Consider the following 19621-nt stretch of genomic DNA (forward strand, 5'->3'; position numbering starts at 1 on the left):
AGGACTTGAGGATGAAATGTGGTCAACAACAGGTTCTCTGATAAAAGCAACCCATCTAACAACCACAAGGCCATATATTCAGCCTTCATAAGAAAGAATTGCCAAGGGAACCACCAAGAAGGATTTTTGAGAACCGATTCGAAGAACGAGTGCGAAGTGACATCATGCATGAAGCTATTTAAATATTTCAGATCCTAGCTGACAAGTTGCAGATTTACTGGGCATGCATCAGTTGTTTGCTAACATGCTTGTCCCAGCAACAAATGCTATCTTGAAGGCTGGGAAGGGACTTTACTATTTCAAGCCTTTTGAGGTTTGGTTAGAGCGTTCCTTTCAGCCAAAGAGCTTTCAGTGCTGAGTTTCCAGGCCAAGAACAAATGTGATTTTTTTCCAGATTGGCCAAAATATTGCAACTGGAATGCAAAAAATAAACTGCTGTATTTCATTTTGTTGTCGTTTTTCTTCATACTCAGATGAGACAAATCTAGCTTTGGGCTGTTAAATGTGTCCAGATGTCATGTGCCATTATCAAGGCAGCAAATAACTGTCTAAGGGAGGCAAAATGAGATACTTTAATATTAATGCATGCTCAAAAAGCTTCCTGTAGTCGCCTAGGGGGAATGGAAATTTCATCCAAGGGATGCATTTTTTAAAAAAATGCTGGACTTTTTAAAATTTCTTTTTAAACCACAGCTAAGAGAGGTTGATTGGTAAAACGCATTTGTACTTAGGAAGGGCATGGAATTACTTGAAAGGCCAAATATTAGGATAGAGTTCAATGTCAATTCGGGTGTGTCTAGATTTGGGTTTCTTGGTATGCGGAAAGACAATGGGGCCTTTATTAAAAGGTACTTTTGTGCAGAATAGAATTGGATATAGTGAGCTCAGAACTCTTGATTTTTACTGGTCCCACTCAATCTGCAAGGGAAAGCTGGTCGCAAAATGAAGCATTTGGCAAGATTTGTTCCATAATCTGAGCAATGAATTTATCTGCTCTGTAACAATCCCGGGCTTCCAAGGGGAATGACAAAAAGCCTGGAATGATATCTGATACGGTGAAATTCCACAGGGCTCTTTTCTTGACTAGTGCCATTCATGATTTTGCCGTGGAAGAAAAATAGCACAGCTGGGTACGAATGCCCGTTCAACAGTCCCCACCAAATTTGTGGGCAGGGATTGTTGAATGGCCTCTTTTCCGAGCTTTCTCGGGGGGTGGGGAAGTTCTCCAGCAGCTGCTCAAGAGCAGGACCACCCCTCGTAGTACCAGCTATTGGAGTGATACTTGTATGGAAAATGGGGTAGTTGGTTCCAGCTTGATGGAAGTAGGCCGTGGAAATTCTAAAACCTGAATTTTTATATGTAGACTAATGAAATATTACAGTCATGGATAAAAAGAATATACATTTATGGTTAAGTCACCGAGTAGTGATAGAAAGCAAAATCAAAACAAAACAAAACAAAAATTCTAAATATCCTCCCTAAAGGTAAGGTTACGCTGACCAAAAGATCTTTATTGTCTCTAGCAGAGTAGACTGAATTGTTTTCTCTTTCTATAAATCCTCGTCCGTTTGCTGGTAGGCGCAGAGTGCCTTATCCACATCCCAGCAAATTTGCATGCTTCGATCAAGGTTAAGGTCAGCATCCATAATTTTTTGCTTCACGGCTTCTGCAGCTCAAAAGGAATTTTCAGACTCCCTGAGAGCAAACTCCTTTGCTTGTTTTCCTCTGACAGAATCTTCCTTTTCTCCATTTTGCATAAAGATTATCAGCATCTAAAACCCCAGTGGCAACTGTGTACGCGCTGGCCTCACTTTAACTGAATTTTGGGTTGCGTGAAACGCAACCTGGTATCCATTTACAGTCTGCACTAAATCGAATATTGCATGATTCGAATTGGTACTAATCATGACCTACCCATACAGTGAAAGACAACATACAGGTAGTCTTCTCTTAATGACCATTCGTTTAGTGACAGTTCAGACTTAACGACAGTGCTGAAAAAACCAACTTACAACTGGTGCTCATACTTACAACTGTCACAATCTCCCCATGGCCATGTGATCATGATTCTGGTTTTGGGCAACTGGTTCACATTTACGACCGTCACAGCATCCCGTGGTCACGTGATCACCATTTTCAACCTTCCTGGCTGGCTTCTGGCAAGCCAAATCAATGGAAACTGTGTGATTCACTTAACGACATGGTTCACTTAACTGTGATAGTTCGCTTAATGACCACTGCTAAAAAGGTCGGGTCGGATTTGCTTAATGACTGCTTCGCTTAGCGACCAAAATTTCGCTCTCAATTGTGGTCGTTAAGCGAGGACTACCTGTATTCAAACAGTCCCCTTGACCATCTTATTATTAACAAGCACAAGAACACCGCGGTCGACCTGTGAGAATTTTTCCAAAATTCTGCTCTCTTTGAAAAGAAATTCCATTTTGCCAAACTCGGTTTGAACAGGTAGACAAAAGTGCAAGTGCGTGTCTCTGCCTGGCCTGAGGAGGGGAAGAAGATAATTTACATTCAGTAATTGAGCTGCGAAAACCGCAGCACTCCGCGATGCAGAATCAGCAGGGGGGTGTCTTTTTTAGAATCCCCCAGTGCTTACTCACCAGGCTAGAAAACAAGGCTTATGGCCTAGAGATAACATTGCTGCAATCGCTGCGAAATCCCTGGGTGTAAACAAACCCTTGCAATGCACATATTTCCGAGGAATGAGTAATGTTAAGATGTCGGTAAAATTTACAGTTTCACTGTAATTTATGGAACCCTTCCTATTTAAGTAGTCTTGCTTAGAGCTGCCGCTGCCCAGCAAGCTGTTGAAAGTGTGCTTGTAAAAACAAAAAAAAGGGGGGCTGGGGCCAGTGGGCGAAGAGGCTTTTTCAGATTGCTTTCAGCTTTTTTATTTTTCTTTTCTTTTCCTCTCTCTTCTTCAGCGGTTCCCTTAAGTAAAGAAAAACACGCTATCTTCTGTACTTCCTGCTTCTCCGTTTTTTAGCACTGCTGTTTTTCTTCTGCACGGCCCTTTGTTGTTCTGGCTTTGCACGCCTTCCCAGGAGTGACAGCTGAGTTTGGAACATTCTGCAGGAGGGATTCACAAAACCAGAGTTGTGTTTTACTACAGCACTCCCTGTTCAGGATGCAGTCATCGTTCTCCCCCGATTGACCCCCTGTGCGCCTGCTGAGAGGGGGTCAATCGGGGGAGAAGTTCCTTGAGAAGTTCCTCCTCCATTTTGCTTTCTGAGCTCCATCGCTTCTCTTACGCTCTTCTGACATGACACTTGTGAATTGGGATCTTGCTGGTTTTCATTTCTTTTTTTAAATCTTTTTTATTATTATTATGATTTAGAACATTGCTGATTTTCACTCCTGTGGTTCATCTGGAAGGGTTTTTCCAGTTGGGTTACAAAAATGCCTCTTGGAATTGGGGCGCAGAGGGTTGGCTGAAGAGAGAGGTTATCTGGGGCAAGGAGCGTGAAACCAAGATTGCAGGCTAATCACGGCCGTAACGCGGTTCTGTGATGTGTGGAGCAGCGATAGTGTGGGCTTCGTCACTTAAAGCTTGCGGGAAGAAGTGAGAGGTGGTCAGTTTGGCTGGGGTGGAAACTTCCCCTTGGAATGGATTGAGAATCTGGAAAAGGGTTCGGCCATCAAGGGACTTTCAGGGACGTGAGAAAGGAGAAGGCAGAAAGAGCAGGATTGGAACCCGACATTCGGAAATTTGACCTAAACTAGAAATAAATGAGTTGGAAGTTCCCCACTCACAGGGAACGTTCTTTTGAAGTTGAGAAGGTCTGCCCCTAACTTTGGTCTAAGCATTAAATATTAAATAAATGTAAATAATGCAATGGTGAATAAATAATGCATTAATATTTTAAGTTACATTTTTTAAGATGGGTATGACTCTGTAGCAGGCCTCATCCCCCCGTACCACTGAGGTCATTTTTATCTGATTTCAACTCCCAGAATTCCAGGCCAGCTGGAATTCCAGCACATCTGGAAAACCACATCAACAGGGAAATTCTAGAATTGCAATCAGGCCTGTCCCATCAGGCTGTTCCATCCTTTAATTGGAATCATTAACAGAGGGTACTTCACTTGCTGCTGCTGCTGTTATCATTGCTATTATTTTGAGTGTTCAAAATAAAGATTTCTGCAAGAAATCTCTTTTGTTCTGCTGTTCTATCCCCATGCCTCAATTCCCCAAACTGGAATTGCAGCCAAAGGTGGCCTCTGTAGAGATAGAACAATAACCTTGCCAGTTCTTCATGGTCCTGGGGAGAAAAAAATGCTGGCAGAAAATTGACTTGTGTGTTCTATCGTCTGTCATAACTGTACTGATTTCACGTTTGATGGGTGCGTGGCCCATATCCAACTGGACGTCAATACTGATAAAAGAAGAATGAGATGTAAGTTGGTTTGAGTTGTTCCTGGAAAATAGGTTTCTCTGGCTAGCAGGTATGCTAGTCAAAAAAGAAAAAAGAGAGACAACGAAAGCATTTTTCCAGATATATGAATGTTGCGGGTCAGGACGAAAAGTTTCTTAGCTTGGTTCATGTTCTGCTTCTGGAAGAATCAAGTAGAAACATTCAGAGGCTCAGACCCTGATGCTGGTTGAATGGTGAGGCACCCAACACAGGATGTGTCCTCAGTGTCACGCAGGAGTATGACATTTCCTACTTTAGGATTTTAATTTGGGACTGTAGGAATGATAACATTTTGCTTCCAGAAAGGAAATGGGAATCTTTCAGAATGTGTGTCCTGGTTCAGCCAAATTTGTCGGCCCTGTTGCACCTCTGCTTGAATTTTGCTCCTGTTTGCAAAGCTGGAGTTAGCTTTCTATGCTCCGCTTTGGAGCAGAGACAGATGCTCACCCCGCCTGGCTTGTGGGCTGCGGAGCTACCTTCCTCAGGAAAAATTGGGAGAAATCCATTGTTTAACAGAAGAGCGTGTTTATTTTAAGGAGGACTCCACATCAGCAGGGAATGCTAATCGTTGCTAATTGTACCCCTGAAGCGCCATTGATGGATGTGCCAATTTCAGGCTAAAGTTTGGGACCGGCGCAGCTGCAGTCTGCATCAGCGCACTCCAACTCTGCATCCTTTTAAATCGATGCCTGATGCTTAACTGGAATTTATGTTTGACGTATTCAGTTGTACCATTTTTTTTCTTTTCCTCAGATGCATTATCCGATTTCCTAGCACAGTCATCAAAATCCAGTTCACATCGCTCTACCATAGAGAGGAAGTGAGGGAGGAAACGGCATCTCCTCCCCTCCGGCCGCTCTACCCTCAGATCTCGCCGCTTAAGATCCACATTCCGGAGCCGGATCTCCGGACCTTGGTCAGTCCCCTGCCCTCTCCCACTGGCACCATCAGGTAAGCAATGTTGATCTCCCGCGATGCGCCACGTGCCACATCAACAAACGCCAATTCACCTTTCCCAAAATTTGTAATTCCGTCCTTTTATTCAACAGGCAAAATTAACATCTCCCCACACGTCTCCCTCCGATTTTCTGGAGGGGGATGCCGGAAGCAGATGCCATCTTTGAAAGACTAGCCGGGGACGGTACCCATCTTTCTGTCCCCTTCCAGCAATTAAAGGCAGGGCGGTTGCAAATGTTTGAGTTTGCTTGATCGTCCTCAGGCTGTTGGTAATAAAATGCACGTGCTGTCTGTCCAGGTTTTCTGGAAAGAGCCTTGATCTGTGAGAATTGGGGAACCTAGACTAAGATTAAGTTTATGATCTTGTGTAACATCAGAGACTGAGTTGGCCAAAGGTCATGTGAAACTGAAGGTATAAAGCCATCAGTTATCTTCTGCCACCCTTCTTAGGAGGAATGGGTGGAACTGTGGTGCTGAAGCTGGACAGGGAAAGGCTGCTGCGTGTTTTTCTTTCTGTGGTGACTTCACTTTCTCCAGGAAGCAAACATCACGTGCCCCAAACTGTGATACGTTGAGCTTGCCACACCCTAGATCCAATGTTGACACATGCAGGCTTCAGCTGTTCTTGATGGGAAACGAGTCATCTTCCAACCTGGATGAGGGAGAGACTCAAGATCTGCCACCGCAGAGGTCAAGTGACTTGGGAAGTACAGAGTCTCTTCTGAACTTGAGACGCTGGAGATCTGCTGGGGCGTCAGGGAGGACCAAATTGGGCTACATCGGCTTTGCTCCACTTGAAGCTCCGCTAGAGGTGTTGGAATTACAATTTGCAGACTTTTCTGCCTGGGCCACCTCAGCAGGTGGCCTCACCTGATCTCATAGCATCCAGCATCCGTCTTCTGCTTTTCGGCCTGGGGTGGGACACAGCAAGGCGAAAAGGGGCGGGAGCCACAGGCCACTGCTAAGCCCAACATCTTTACTACCGTTTTGAAATGCACTTAATGGAAGTGGAAAAGGTGGGAGGGAGCCTCCTTTAAAAGCTGCCTCGAGTTGGCCTCTTAGCGTCCTTCCTTTTGACCAAAAGAGGTTAAGGTGGAGGTGGGGCCAGAGCAGTGGGTTGTCCCATACTGAGCCTTAATACGAGATTTTCCTTCTTTTCCTCCCCCGCTTCCTTCCACCCCAAAATCTGTTCCCCTAACCCACCCCAAAAGGGGGAGAGGATTAACCTGGGACATCGCTGCAGCCCTTGTTCTACAAGTCACCCAACCCTTTTAACTTCCTCTGGGCCGGTGCAAAATGCCGATCTTTCTGAGCTTGGTGAAAAGCCTCAAAAGAGCCCTGAGGTGTTTTCTCCTTTCCTGCAGCCTTTCTTACTTATTTATTCATGCCTTCCTTTTTTGGCTCCTTCCTGCAGGGAGGAGTCACTGGGTGTATAAACAAGACCTGATTTTTTTTTTCTCAGAAACGCATGAGATCAGTTCCCTTCCGTGTGTTGGGATCCTTGTATTTATAGCAGTGTTTCTCAACCTCGGCCTCTTTAAGCTGGGTGGACTTCAACTCCCAGAATTCCCCAGCCAGCATGCGCTGGCTGGGGAATTCTGGGAGTTGAAGTCCACCCAGCTTAAAGAGGCCGAGGTTGAGAAACACTGATTTATAAGATGCTCCTTAAAAGTAAAAGTAAAAAAGCAGCTTTGAAAATGCCCTCCTTCCAATTTTCTTCGGGGTCTGACTCTGGTTTGGCTAGTCATGGGGGCGGGGGGGGGGAGGCCACGTTGTCGGACTGAGATGGAATCCCTCCATTTATGTTGCCTAACCCCCTTTCTCAACGAAGGCTGGCCGGCTTGGATTGACAGCTGCAGAGCTGCAAGGGGGAAGCCGTGGCAAAACGGAGCCTCCATATTCCAAGGCACTGTGCCCTGGTGCACCAGACCGTTTTTTTTGTACCGGGGGAGGGGGGAGAGAACCAGTTGGTCCAAAGTGGGAGGGGAGATGCTGGCTTCTCAAGGCTGTCGGCTTCACATGCCATTTTGAGGAATGCCAACCATCCCCGCTAGAAGATGGAAAGTTTTCCCTTGGGTCCCTCCCCCTCCTGGTTGTGCTGGAAAGCTGTTCTCATGAGATCAGCTTTCCTCCCCTTCCCTGTCCCCCACCCGCCCCACCCCCTTTGGCAGCCTTCGCTTGCCTAATTTGGTGCGCCCTCGTCCTGCTGCCTCCTGATTGGTCCCCGAGAAAGTTTTCCAGGGATCCCAAGTTTGTTTCCTTTTTGGAAATCGGAGACCGCCCCTCCCTTGCTGGCAGGCGCTTCCCAGCTTTATTATTATTACTTTTTTTTTTTCCCCAGTTTGTTTTGTTTTGTTTAAGTTAAGGGCCAGCTTTTCCTGGAACATGATACGGAGGAGGCTGTTCAAAACAAATACTGTAAGGCCGTCCCTGGCCTGCGGTGCCTCGTAGCTCTTGCAAGCTCTTGCAAGCTGGACCTGCCGTAACTGTTTTTTGCTTTTCGTTTTATATATATTTTTAAAGGCATCCCTAACTGTCTTGGTCTCCAGGGAAAAAAGATTGAAAGTTAGTGCCCTTTGATCAAAACCAATCTGCGCAACGCCAAAATGCATGCAGGCTTTCGAGTTCTCCTGAACTTTTAATCCAGCAAATTTTTACCTGAAGCAGGGTCTGGAGAAAAACCATCAGTCCGATGGTGGTTCTCAGTTCAGAGTCAGCCCCAACGTGGAGATGGCGGATTATGTTATTACTGATTTTTGTACATTTTAATCTATTTTGTTAACGTTTGGTCACCTTTGTGCAGGTTTTATCTTCTTTGTTATGACCAGTGGTCAAAACAATAAATCGGTGGATGGATGGACCGACTATGTACCATCTCAGGGGGTGTTGGGCTTAGATTAGCCCGAATCTTTCAGAGGGAGGGATTTTGGATTCTTTGTTAATTTCCTTTTCTTGTTTTCTCTCCTCTTTTCCAGCGCTCTACTTTTTCAATCAAAAGCATGACGGTGGAGATTTTTATTTATTTATTTATTTATTAGAAAAGTGCCCTGCCTGGCAACCTAGCAAAGGCTAATGCACCTCAAAAAAAAAAAAAAACCAATTTCAACCGTTCCAACTCTGTGAAGAAAGATTGCTTTTAAGAGTTCTTTGCCCTTTTTTACCCCCTCCTTGGTCTTCCTTCCCCCCTTTCTCTCTTTTTTTTTCCTTTCCTTAGGCTATTGCTTAAATCTTAAGTTGCTGTTCCATCACTTGAAAGCCAAGGCAATGATTACCTTTTGCTCCAGTCCATGAGAAGTTGGCTTTGTAAATGTTAAGCCTTTCTTTTGAATCCGAGATTTTTCAAGCAACAGAATAAAAAAGAAAGCATGTGTGTGGGGGTATTTAATGTTTCTGTTTACTTCTTTGTAGAACATGGAGGGGAGGGAAGCTGCTCTTGGCTGGGTGTAAAATGCCAGTAGAAACATCCTGCAGTGAGATCATGCTTTGTCTGCAAACTGCCAAAATAGAAACCACTGGCAAGGCAAGATTTTGCAGAAAATGTAAGGCAGGAACGTTGGGTGTTGCAAGGCTTTAGAGATAAGGTGTGAATAATAAGCCCTTTAGGGTTGAAAATTCGAAATGCAAGTTGGTATATCCACTTTTTCCTTCCTGTTTTGTTCAGGAGCCGGTTGACCTTGTGAGCAAACCAAAGGGAAAATGAAAGGGCAGAATGGGTTGCGACCATTTAAAACTGCAGGTGGGGATGGGAGACATATTTTTAACGGCTGTCTTGTTTTGAAAAAAAATAATACAAGAAGAAAAAGAGTTCAGTTAGAAATGGATTGAGACAGAACTTTGCCAAGTAGAAACAAATCCAGTTAAGGTATTTGTTGGATTTCTTTCTGCCTGGAAGCCACTTTTGGACTATTTCCTTGTAGCAGACAAAAATGAAGCTTTGATTTTGGGTTTTGATGATAAAATGGTTTGCTTTGAGAGAAATAATGCTTTTAAAAGTTTTATTAAGGGTGAGAGATCAACTTTTTAATATGCTTTTATATCTGTGAGGTAGAATGTCGGAAGTCACCTGTCTTTTCTACCTCTCTATCTATTCTTGCACTGTTTTCGTTTGTTTTTTTTAGATCTGTATTCTATCTGTTCTATATTCTGTATTTTGCATTTTAATTATATTTTGAAAAATATTAATAAAGCTTTAGAACCTAAAAAAAGAGGTAGAACTTTACCCATTTTGCTTGCAAAGAAAAGGGTGAAAATTTCCCTGCCAAAAGAGAGTCCAGTTAGAAACAAGTTATACAAGTTTTGCTTGCAGTGAGCTTTTTTTTAAAGTGAAAATGTCTAAAAATGATGTTCCCACAATAGGCATAAACTCCATTTGGATCTAAGAAGTTGAAGGACCCTCTGCTCGTATATAAACTTGGCTATGTTTTTAAAGATTCCTTGCAAGCTTCATCTTTTGTCCCTACATTCTGACTTGCAGCAGTTTTGCCACTCAGCAAGAGACTTCTTAGAGGTGGCACCAAAAACTTTATAATTTCCTCTCTCTTTCAGGGTTTTTTTAATTGGCTCTGGGTAATTTGCACTCCTGATTAGGCTGCTCCGGTGAACACTGTGGGTGAACAGTTTTCAGTTTTGTGACTTTTCTTCATTCTTCTTACATAACTGTATAAACATTAAAAATTTGGGAGTTTTCTTGGGGGGGGGGGATCCCAGGAAAAACTGTAGGAAAAACTGGGAATCAGTATAATAATGATTCTTGTAGCACCCTTCACTGATCTGTGTTAATTTTGCTACTTGAAGAACATAAAATGCATTATGTAAGCCTTAGCATACTCATAAAATTATCATGTTTGGTATATTTATTAAATATAAAAGCATAGTTGAACCAGACAGAAGAAACCAGCCATCCATATGGTCATAAAATAGAGTTATATCTTCTGGCCTTCAGCTGTTCACATTTTTAGGAAAAGAGCTGAAGTAGGCAGGGAAAGTAAGATTCATGGCATGGAGATTTGGCTGTTAGGCATTGCCTGTTCAGTCTTCATCTCTGCGTCTGAGAAATGAAGCATCTTAGCATCGTGATAGGTGTCTGATTCTAAGAAGATTTGCTTGGACTGAGACAAATTACTCGTTCAGATGTTCTTCCCCTTGTTATAGGGTGGAGCTGTGGTTCTCTGATGCCAAAACTAAAACATCCCAATTAGAAATCACTTTCTAAAACACGTATTACAAGTGCTTTTATGTGGCTTCAATCATTTGACTCTAAACAGCTGACAAGCAACAGTAGACAAATACAAAACAACACAGTGATTTTTTTAAAAAATCAGAAACAATCAGTCTCAAAAAGATCTGCCAATCTGTCGATGCAGTCAACGCTTATAATAGGATAATCATAAAAACTTAGCCCCGTATCTCATCAAACAAATAAATATTCATTATGAACTCGGGTACCTGTTATCTCAGCCCCCAAATGCATGTTTAAAAAGCCACATTTTTAAGAGCTTCCTGCATATGGAGGTGACCGGGCAGTTCTTATATTGGGTGGGAGGTCATGTAGTTTTCCCAATTTTGGTGAGGAAAAGAAGGCCCAGGGAGAGGTCCCCAGAAATCAAGGGTTTTTGTTGTTTTTGTTTTATTTCTTCTTTTTCCACAACTCGGATGATTGAAATGCAGATTTCCACATCTCTAGATAGATGATTGAAATGCAGATTTTTTTTATCCAATGAATAAAGGCCAGAAGCAGAAGACAAAACTTGATCTCTGACATGAAATGAGGTCCAGTCCAGTTAATACTTGGATGGGAGGCCATTCAAGGAGTCTAGGGCTGTTGGACAGACCAGGACACTGAACCATCATCCTTCAACCCAGCATTGGTAGAAATCATTTATGTAGCTGCCACCGCGTCTGGATGGACGCAATCATCTGGACTCCAGTCCGACTCGAACTGACAAGATTTCTTGAAGTTCTCACATCTTGGCTTAGGTGGGCTTGCATAGGACAACTGCCTCCCACCCCCTTTTGAGGAATCATTCATACAACAGTGGTGGCCCTGTTGTTCCAATTCAGCATCTCCAGAAGCGTTCTCCCTGTTTATCTGCAGCCCCTGATCCATGAAACACAGGTACGGCATTGGAAATCCAGCAAAACAAAACCTGAAACATTGAATTGTGAGAAAACGGTATCAACTGATTTCTGCAAGCCATAGATATTGCTAGAAACTTGGCAGCCTTTGGTGGCTCAAGTTAAGTTAAGTAGTTAGAAGGTTACTAGAAGGTTAGGTTTAAAGCAACAGTGCTTGCTGCTAAATTCAAAATGATGTCCTAGCAGAATTCTGGGGCGAGGCATTCCTCTTCCACACAGAGCAGAATAAATCTGAAGGAATATGCTTGTATTCATCCTTCCTGTAATGACAGTTTTTAAATTGCTCTACAAAACCAGAGGGTGGGGCGGGGTGCAGTGGGAGTTGCTCACTAAAGGCTCAACCGTTGTATGCAAATCAGCAGCTGGATATTACTTCTAATTCGCTGATTCCCTGCAGTCTTGAACTATTGAAGATTTCCTTAAATAGCTTCGTGTTTTAAAAAAGCAAAAACACCAGTTTTTAGGTTTGACCTCCCCCTCCCCCTTAAAAAAAATTAAAGGAAGGTAGGTTCAGGGCAAATGCCTGTCTCTTATCTCACACATAGATGCATGCAAACAACCACGTACTGTGTGTGTTTCACAGGTATCTTTTTGATGCTGAAGGTACAAAATACACAAATACTTCCCCCAACCAGCAGTGGTGGCATTTTAGTAATCTTAAAATGTTACCTATATTTCTGTGCTGTTTTATACGCTCCTTTTTCAGCACTTGACATACCTCGTCTCACCATAAAGTGCCCCCCCAAATACTGCTTTTTAACCCTGCTTCAGCAGCTGCCATTTTACACTACCCAAGCTTGTAAACCTGGTTATTAAACCAGAATGGGACTGGGCTGCCTGCCTAAGACACAAGCCAGTTGCTTCTACTTTTAACAGGTAAACAAAATCAAGAGAGAATAGGTTAGCCTGCTAACCAGACCCAGCAGTATGGTTTATGCATATAAACAAGCCAGGATCACAAACCAAGTTTAAAATTCTGGGTTTTTTGAAAGCTTTAAACCGCAACAGCAGGTTCAAAATCAAAAATGTAACCCTTGTTTGCATAGAAAGAGGAGCAAAACGTTAGCAGATGGGAATGTAGATCGCTACGTGGTCACATTGTGGTTTAATAAACCATTATTAGTGAATGTCACGTCGGGCTTCCTGCGCTCAGGAACATTTTAACCAGAGCAAACTTAGAAGGGCAGAAAGTAATAGAGATTGTAACCAGAAATCACAAAAGATGCTCCCCCGGAGTTGCATTAGCATCTCAACTAAATTTGGGGAGTTTTCTCATGGGCACCACAAGAAACAGAAGAACGCTGGATTACAAGAGCCCATTATAGATAGAAACAGGCGTTCCGAGGAGCGAAAGGCAAAAAACCGGTTTAAATGCGTTCAGGTTCAACCTGAGACAGGACAGGCAAGGCGGATACGGAGCTTTGTGGCTCGTTCGGTGCCTTCGATAGAATCGCGTTGCTTTGTCTTCAGAGATGTCTGCCCACCCCCCCCTGGGTTATGCAACGTGTGGGTATGCCTTCTGTTATCACGGGGAGCTAAACCCAGTGCTGCCTTCTTTTAGGGAAGACGACCGGCACTCGTATGGCTTAAAATGCTTCATACTGGCAAGCCTGCTGAGATCCTCCACCATTCTGGGGCTGTGTTTTTCACCCAGATCTGCATGCTTGCTTGGAGCTTTTCCTGGCTTTCTTTGAGGCCATCATGCAACATGATGGAGAATCCTGTTCTTCAAATCCATCATCACTGAGGTAGACCTCCCAGTGCCTAACTCTGGCACTTCATATATCCCTTAAAATAGAGATATACAGGTAGTCCCCACTTAATGACCACAATAGGGACCAGAAAATTGGTTGTTAAGTGGTGTGGTCGTTAAGTGAGTCACCACGTGACCAGCCCGGTCTTACGGCCATTTTTAGGACGGTCATTAAGCAAATCCAGCTTCCCCGATGGATGTTTTTTGCTGGAAACAGGCAAAAAAGGTCGCAAATTGCAATCACATGACCACAGGATGCTGTTACTGGTCATAAATACAAGCTGGCTGCCAAGTACCCAAACTGCGATCATGTGACCACAGAGGTGGCATGATGGTGTGCAACAGTCATAAGCGCGAGTACAGGCCGTAAAGCATTTTTTCCGAGGCCGTCGTAACTTTGAATCATTGTTAAATGAATGGTCATTAAGTAAGGACTACCTGTAGATAGAGGTATAGATATAGTTGTAGATGTAGATGCATCCCTTCATATCTCTAAAATTGGGATAATGGGAGATGGACTGGAAAAAAAAGATAATTTACTTAAGGTACCTAACAATATTACATCGGCCCATTTATCTCCATTTCTTTTATGTACGTAAAGCTGATCATCCAAAGGCAGCATTGGTTGTCCTGTTGTTGTTACTAGATATAAATCTGATCTGCTGGAAACATCATTAAGGCTTCCCAAGTCTGATGACGTCTTTCCATGCATTTAAGTCTGTAAGGATGGAAGAGTTGGCCCAGAAACCTCCAGATCTCATCAAAATTGAGCCACCTGGATCCGTGCGGTCAAGCCATAGAAAGTGTTCAACCCCAGCAGCACTGAAGGAGTGATCTGTGTAAGCTTGCAACGGGAATTAAGTTGAGATAGCCCCTGGGTTTGGATGATCTTTCTGAACTTCGGCACCTGAACCAGGTGGGTGAGCATCCTACCTTAACGTTCCCTGCTCCAAAGCTAGCATTTCACCCCAAGAATTGCAGCAAGGAGCAATGTTGGAGAGAAACCACAGCTGGAAGCCCCAAGTAGATGGGTGCGTTAACCACTGCTCTTCAAAGTTGGCAACTCGCAGATGGGTGGACTTCAACTCCCAAAATTCCCCAGCCAATTCTGGGAGTTGAAGTCCACCCATCTGTGAGTTGCCAACTTTGAAAAACGCTGTGTTAGCCCATGAAGAAAAGATAAACTCTAGCACCTTTCACCTCGTTAGCAATTGCTGCCGTTCTACTCCCCAGATGTAGGATGGGTGTTGTGGTGAATGGAATGCAGCCACGCTGGGTCAGAGACACCGTTCCCAGCAGGTAGCTGGCTCCACTGCGGTATTGAAGGCTGCAGTTACTCTCTCCCAGGAACGATCTGGGAAAGCCCTTTCTGGGCGTGGTTGTCTAGATCTGCAGCACATTTTGAGGTTCCGGGGCAACATTTTTGAAGCTGTGATGAAAGGTGTGCACTCAACTGAGCAAGCCTGTTCCCTACACAACATGTCACTTGCAAAGAAAGATGGGCGCAGCCTTGGTTCCGTTGGCTTCGTGCCTACCAAAAATTCAAGGCTTCTCCTTTTAGGGGAGGGTTCAGTGACTTATTTTGGATGGGCCCTCTCCCTTTTTTTAAAGAACTGCTGGTGGAAAACGCAGCCTTGAGAAGACCTTGGTCCGGTTCTTTCCTGGGGGTTTTGACCCTGCCCTGTACAATCTTGCAATCCTTAGTCTGTTCTGTGGACCTCATTCTTCATCGGAGAAGGAAACTCGGTCCAATTTGTCTTGTTGGAACCTAGCTACTTCTCTCTTAGATGCTGTTCATGGTTCCCAAGATGTTGAACGTCAACTCCCAGAATTCCTAGGCCAAAGGGAATTGTGGGAGTTGACCTCCAACAGAAATGGAGGGCACCTGGTTAAGGAAGAGAATGATACAGCCATTGGCTAGTCAGTTTGATTACGTGATCTCTGCCTTTGATCACGATCCTGTTCTTCCGGTAGCTGAGTTGCATCGGTTGCTTGATAGAGAGCGCAAGGTGTATGTTCTTCAGCCAAATGTTGCAGAAATTAAGAGAACTGGGACGGGTGAAGCTCGCTCCCTGTCCAGTTCACCCCAGCAGGCCACGCTTCTTGCAGCTGTGACTCTAGCAACATTCAATTCTTTCTGAAGCTCTTACTGCAAATATTTGAGAATCAGATCACATCTGCAAGCCAAAATTGGACCAGTTTTAGAGGGGGGCCGGCTGTGAAGCTACATATATCTGAAAGAGAAGAAAGGTGTTCATCTAACGTCCATGAAGAACGTATCTTTCAGTTTGGGGTTCTCCACGTTGCTTGTCAGTTATTTCCCACAGGGAAACGGTTTCTGGTCCATGTGGGATTGTATCTGCATTGGATAAGCTTCAGTCATTTCCTTAAAGCCACTATGATGCTTTCCTGCCTGTGGTGAGCTAATGGGGGATCTCGGCAGGTGATGTTCACAACTACTCACCCATGATGGCATTCTGCTCCACGTAGTTTGCATATTGCTTTAGCTGTAAAGCTTGTTGGCCCCTGAAGGTTGAAGACCGTTAAAAACATAGCTTTCGTGAGGGGGTGTCTGTGGGAAGGGGTTAATCAAAAAGGTCAATAGCCGGGTGCTATTGTGACTTTTTTTGACCATTCCATGTAGATGCCCCTGGAAAGGCGACCCTGCATGCAAAATCGTGCCGTTGCAGTCTGGCCCTCTTGAAAGCTGGTCCTCCTCGGATTAAACTTGAGCACTGTTGGCCTTTCTTGCTTTTTAACCCTCCTACAAAAGACCTCACATTTTTCTGAGAGAGCCAGGAGTTTAAGCAGCCATTACTTACGTTCTATTTTGTTCTTTTGGCGTGAGAGTGTGTGTGTTTTCTTGTGGATTTGCAGCTTGTTCTGTGAGTGCCATCTTGTGGCACTTAGCTTTGTTGCACGCTTTTTCACCCAAGAAAGCAATTGAAATGCAACAGATGCAAAGGCTGTAACTTGACAACATTGGCCGTTTCTCCTAAAATGAGGGCTGAGCAGACTTGCATCTTCTAAGGTCTTGTTGGCCTGGCCGTGGCTTGAATCAACCCTAACGCAATGACTGAATGAGACCACGGCCATCTGGATTTTATTTATATTTAGCAGTTTTGTTAAATTGTTTTCTAGTGTATTTTATATTGGAATTTTATTATAGATTTATTGTTTTTTGGATTACATTGTTGTAAACCGCCCAGAGTCCCTCGGATGGGAGGAGATGGGCAGTGACAAATTTGACAGATGAATAAATAAATAGATAGATAACTTTCTGGGTTCACACAACATGCTATGCCACAAACTGTGGTTTGTATAACCAGAGTGATGAGTTTACCCAGTAGTCTAAGCCAGAATCCAAGAAGCTACATTGTGGGATAATGTAATGCGTGAACCTAGTCAGCTGGAGATCTGTAGTGAACGGACAAACCGAGTTTGACCTATCTGAAAAGATCTGCTCAGTTTAACTGGTTAAACATTGTCATGTTACTCCCCAGCCTTTGCTGAATCATTAACTCCATGAGAACAATAAAGATAATTTAATCATCAGCAGATCTAAACTCAGCTGCAAATTTGTAAGGTTAATTATGCAACAGAATTACATTTTGAAAATCCATAGATCTGAATTTATTATTGGCCAACCTTCAGCAAGAATAATTGAGTTCTTGCACTGATAAAAGCCATTGTGTAAACACAGATCATTCTAGCTTGTTCAATAAATGGGAGTATTCAGTAAACTAGGGTTAAGCAAGCCATAATTTGGGACACAAGTAAGCAATCTGAGGTACTAGACTCCTCACGCCCTCCTGCCAAAAATCCCAGAGGTGGCCTCCAGTCCAGCCTTGGGAGCTGTTAGACATATTTGGCTTTTAATAGGTAAGCAGTTAAATTTTGATCCAAAATCACATGAGAAATTGATATTATGGAATAAACCAAATTTGAAGATTGCAGGGAAGATAACACTCTTGAACACTGGAGTTGAACAAGGATTAACTACTTAAATCAGTTGATTTATAATGATGGTTTTAAAGACTTTGACAAATGGTGTTCTGAATGTGTTTTAGCTTTAATATCTGCTTTGGAGTATATACGTTTGAAACACGTGCTGATGCTTTTTTTATATCTAGTTTATTTTAATCACCACCAATACATGTAGACTTTTTCTCACTGTATAGCCATTACAGGTTTATTTTTCCTGTTGATGTTGTAGTTGTTTGTATGCCACTATTAAAAATAATTTTTAAAAATTAAAAGGTGTGATCTCCAGAGTGTTTTCAGAAGGGGCCACTGAGTTGCAGTGTTTATATGAAAACAAAACATTCAGTATGCGAGGTAGGATCATCTGTTTACCGTTGTTAATAAGTTAAACATCAATCCAAGCAAAAATCACCTGGAGTAGGCCAGTGGTTTTCAAAACTCTGCCAACGGTTTTGAAACAAGGCGTCCAGCATACTGGTAAAAGGCCAAGGGTGGCCTTCCGTATCCCCAAAACAACACATCCTTGTTGATGGAACAAAGGGCGGCAGATTACTTTTATGTAACTGTGATGCAGCTTTCAGAAATTAAGAAACAGCAAGAAGCAACTAGCAAATCTTGGTAGGCATTAGGGACGTGCAAAATTCATGGATCCGGGAATGGAACATGGTAGAGACTTGTGAAATACTCCATTTCCTTCTGCACCATTCCCTTCCCAATTTGCAGTTGGGTGTTATTTATTTATGCAGTTATTGTTTGTTTGTTTGATCTTTATCCCACCTTTATTATTTTTATAAATAAGGCGGCGAAGATACGTCCTCCGAACCGGAAACTGTCTAGAGGTGTAGATAAAACAGCTTTGCTTTGAAGCTAGATCAACCAATACTGCACTCCACGCCCGTGTCAGGCTATAATTCTTAGAAATCCAGCCTCTCATAAATGGGAAGGAAACAAGATCAGGTTTTAAAGTTGAAGAAGTGGTCTTGAGGTCAAATTGTTGCAGGGCTCAGAAGTTTGGCTGGTTGGTCTTGTCTTAGTTTCTCTTTCAGGTTGATTTGTCTTTCAGCCTAATCCACTTGATGGAAATTCTGGGAGGATAATTCAGTTTAAAAACAGAATAGCTAACTAGAGATATTTCAGTTGAGTAAATGTCTGGAGGACCACAGGTTCCTTATCCGTGGTTTTACATGGACATTGTGGTTTTAATCTTGGTTTGGACTAGGTTTGTTAACTGTCTTGAGAGCTCTTCAGCAGAAAAGTCGGTTGAAAATCCTGTACGTAAAATTCTTAAAGATGAAACGGATTGTTCCTGTCCCCTTTTTTTCAGGATGTGCGTGCCTGTTGCTGATGATAGGGACCCAAAATTGACCTGCTTCTCTTACATTGGGTTGATTGCCTGTATGTTTGTTTGGTTGATGGTTTATATGTGTATTTTATTTATTTTTGATGGTTTTTTAAAAAATGTTACAGAGTTTTTAGCTGTTGTTGCGTTGTATGCTGCCCAGAGTCACATGCTTGTGAGACGGGCAGCTATATAAATATGCCAAATAAATAAAATAAATAAATTGATGTATTGATGTGGCTTGTGTAGCTGCCCATCTCACACAAGCGACTCTAGGTGGGTTTACAAGATTGAAACGGACAATCACAATCACCCAATACAGGACCACCACCACCACCCGGGCCCAAGGGTAAAAAGTTGTCCTCGCTCACCATCAGTAGTGACAAAGGCTGTTTCCCCAGATTTGGGTCAGGTGGATAGATGGGCTTTGCTACTATTGATGGTGAGCGAGGTCAACTGTTTATCCTTGGGTGCTGGGGTGGGGTCTGTGCTGAGTGGGTTTGTCCATTTTAATCTTGTAAGCCCACCCAGAGTCACTTTTGTGAGATGGACAGCTACATAAACCATGTCAATCAACTAGTCCATCAAATGTAAGAGGAGCAGGCCAGTTTGGGGTGACCATCATCACATCTTCAGTGCCTTGCAAAGGGCTAGTGGGGTCCACAGCCCTAACGTGTCATTCTTTCCTCCCTGCAGCGTTCCTAATTCCTGCCCGGCGAGTCCTCGTGGTGCTGGTTCCTCGGGATATCGCTTCACCCACAACGTTACCTCTGATCTCCAGTTGGCTGCCGAATACGCAGCGAAAGCTACTTTGGAGCAGCAGACGGATGTCTCTGGTAGAGACAGCCCAAAGGTTGTAAGACCCCTTTCCCAATCAACGTTGCAAAGGCTGGGTCAGTGGGGTGGGGTGAGGGGCACAGATGGCCAAGGCAAGGAGATGGCCACCTTGGGATCCAGAGACACCTTGAGGGAGTGGGATCTGGGCAACTTTCTGCTCCCCAATAGGTGCTGTAGAGGAGGAGT

General features: G+C 43.5%; 1 protein-coding gene across 1 annotated transcript in view; it reads left to right on the forward strand.

The window, feature by feature from the left end:
• Nucleotides 1–19621, forward strand: part of FOXK1 (forkhead box K1) — a 52967-nt gene that overhangs the window by 22023 nt on the left and 11323 nt on the right. The window contains exons 2-3 of the mRNA XM_063315023.1: nucleotides 5184–5381; nucleotides 19295–19451. Coding sequence (XP_063171093.1) covers nucleotides 5184–5381; nucleotides 19295–19451 — 355 coding nt within the window. The remainder of the gene's footprint in view (nucleotides 1–5183; nucleotides 5382–19294; nucleotides 19452–19621) is intronic.

This window comes from Candoia aspera, chromosome 14 (genome assembly GCF_035149785.1).
Source record: "Candoia aspera isolate rCanAsp1 chromosome 14, rCanAsp1.hap2, whole genome shotgun sequence".
NCBI lineage: Eukaryota > Metazoa > Chordata > Lepidosauria > Squamata > Boidae > Candoia > Candoia aspera.